The sequence below is a fragment of the Raphanus sativus genome, unplaced genomic scaffold, assembly GCF_000801105.2.
Source record: "Raphanus sativus cultivar WK10039 unplaced genomic scaffold, ASM80110v3 Scaffold5920, whole genome shotgun sequence".
Lineage (NCBI taxonomy): Eukaryota > Viridiplantae > Streptophyta > Magnoliopsida > Brassicales > Brassicaceae > Raphanus > Raphanus sativus.
In genome coordinates, this window is record NW_026621215.1 from 129 (window position 1) to 2,301 (window position 2,173).

The following is a 2,173-nucleotide window of genomic DNA, read 5'->3' on the forward strand; positions in this document are numbered from 1 at the left end:
AAATAACAAAATTAATCAAATTTTGATCGGTATAACAGAATATCTTAGTTGAATCGTAAAAAAGTAAATGTTATCTAATATATTCAAATAATGACCAAACAGTCAAGATATTATATATCTAAAATTATAATCTAATTAAAATAACACAATTTTATTTAAAATAAACCAGGCATATTGATTACAATATAAATAACATAATAATTAAAAATATTAAAAAATATTAATAAACTATCATAGTGTAAATAAAATACTATAATATATTTACTTTATAAATATTTATATCCGTGCATGAGCACGGGAAAATGACCTAGTGTCATGTTATATGTTATAGACATTCTCTATAGATGACTCTCATTTTCAAATAAAACTTGGTAATTGGGCTTCATGCGGTTATCTTAGCCCAAAAGTAAACACAACTCGATAACCCGAGCCCAGGACCCGATTTCTAATAGTTATGAAAGGTGCAAAACATGATTTGAATTTGATAAAGTTAGCTTCTCGTGAAGCCAACCAACTTACAAAAGTCTCCAGATTAATACAATACAAATGGTAAGCAAAAAAACATAAGTCATTGCAATCTCACTTGTGCCCTTTCTTCTTCCACAAGTCACCAAACATCTTCATCCCTGAACTCTTCCTCTTCCCACTACTCCCCACTGCATCATCAGAATCATCATCCATGAACCCAACCACCACACTCTGGTCAAACAACCCACCACCTGCTGCCCCTGACCGTCCTTGACTGTTCGTCTCAGACTCTCCAGAGAGAACAGCAGCTGCAGCATCTGCCGCCTTCCTCCACTGCTCGGTTTGAACTCTGAGCTTCTTCATCTCAGCTTCCAAACCTTCCTTTGCTTCTTCCATGGACTCAAGCTTCTCCTCTAGGTGAGCTGTCTTTGCTCTGCTTTGTTCCAACTCTTCTCCTATCCGACTCACCTTTGAAGCCATCTCATCTTCGTTACCTTTCACTTTAGACATCTCAGAAGCTGCATCACTTAACTGACTCTTTAAGCTCTCGTTTTCTTTGCCTAGTGACTCCTGTTCTTTCTCCATATCATACAGTCTAGCTTTCAACATCTTGATCTCATCTTCCTTCACAACAAGTTTCTCACCTTCTTCTTTTACTACCGCAACAGGAACCTCAAACACATCCGTCTCTTTCTCCACATCACCGGGGATCTCATCTCTATCAACTGCTTCTGCCTCAGAAACAGAACCCTCCGCTCCATCCAGAGGGTTTGTTTTTGTAGAACGGTTGTTATCATGATGAAGCTCATCTTGAGCTTGTTTCTTCACAGCTTCAGCATTAGCCAGCTGCTCTTTGAGCAGTCTCAGCTCCTCTTGTGCTTGCCCTAACTGCGACTCTAGATCCGATATTCGGCCCCCAAGTTTCTTCTGACCAAGCGGAGGAGGCCCACCACCACCGCTTCTAGGAGATTTACGGTCAGCACCTAGCTTAGAACTCCGGTCAGTAGTGAGCAGACGGTTGGGATGATTCGAGTTAGAGTTAGACGTAGAGGAGGAAGTCCTCAGCCTCGGAGCCTGCCCCTGAGACAACTCTGAAACTCTAAAGAAAGAAAAAACTTTACTATCCACATCATTACTCGTATATCATATCAGATCATAGACAACTCAAGATCAAATGTAGTGAAAATGTTTACCTTGGTCTTGGCATTTTTGATTTTCTGCAGAGGATTTAAGTAAGAAGTTGCAGGAAGCTCAAAGGGGTAATGAAGCAGTTATGAAAAGCTGAAGCATAAATAAAAAAGCAGAATGTCATTTATTACAGCAACTATCAAAGTCATTAACTCATGTCGGGGAAAAGGTAATAATAATCTTCAAACTTTTCAAGAAAATAAGAAGGAAAAATATTGAAACTTACATTTGAAGTTGAAATTCAGGAGGTGACTTAAAGAAAATATGGAAATAGAAAAAATGTGAATTAAATATGGAAAAAAGAAAGAAAGATAAAGAGCTTCGTTGGATGATTGTGAGTTAGTTAATAATAGGAACAAGGACATAAAACCAGAAGAAGACCCACAATGACAACATACAGCTTCGTTTTAAGAAAGTCTCGAAAGCCAAGAAGTCTATAGAGAGGGAGAGAGAGATAAATGTGTTTTTGAAGATTTGAAATAAAGCTTAAGTTCAAAAAAAAAAAGATTTGAAATAA

General features: G+C 37.6%; 1 protein-coding gene across 2 annotated transcripts; it reads right to left on the reverse strand.

Annotated features, from left to right (window-relative positions):
• Positions 1 to 460: 460 nt before the first annotated feature.
• On the reverse strand, positions 461 to 2,060 carry LOC130507803 (interactor of constitutive active ROPs 1-like). 2 transcript variants are annotated; one of them, XM_057002451.1, is made up of 3 exons: positions 1,883 to 2,060; positions 1,662 to 1,749; positions 461 to 1,567 (listed from the first exon to the last, which is right to left on the reverse strand). In XM_057002451.1, the coding sequence occupies exons 2-3, from the start codon at positions 1,673 to 1,675 to the stop codon at positions 580 to 582; spliced, it is 1,002 nt and encodes a 333-aa protein (XP_056858431.1). In that variant the 5' UTR covers positions 1,676 to 1,749; positions 1,883 to 2,060; the 3' UTR covers positions 461 to 579. The 2 variants fall into 2 exon arrangements, with proteins under 2 accessions (XP_056858431.1, XP_056858432.1); XM_057002452.1 differs by lacking the exon at positions 1,883 to 2,060 and having other exon boundaries at positions 1,662 to 1,818.
• Positions 2,061 to 2,173: the final 113 nt, after the last annotated feature.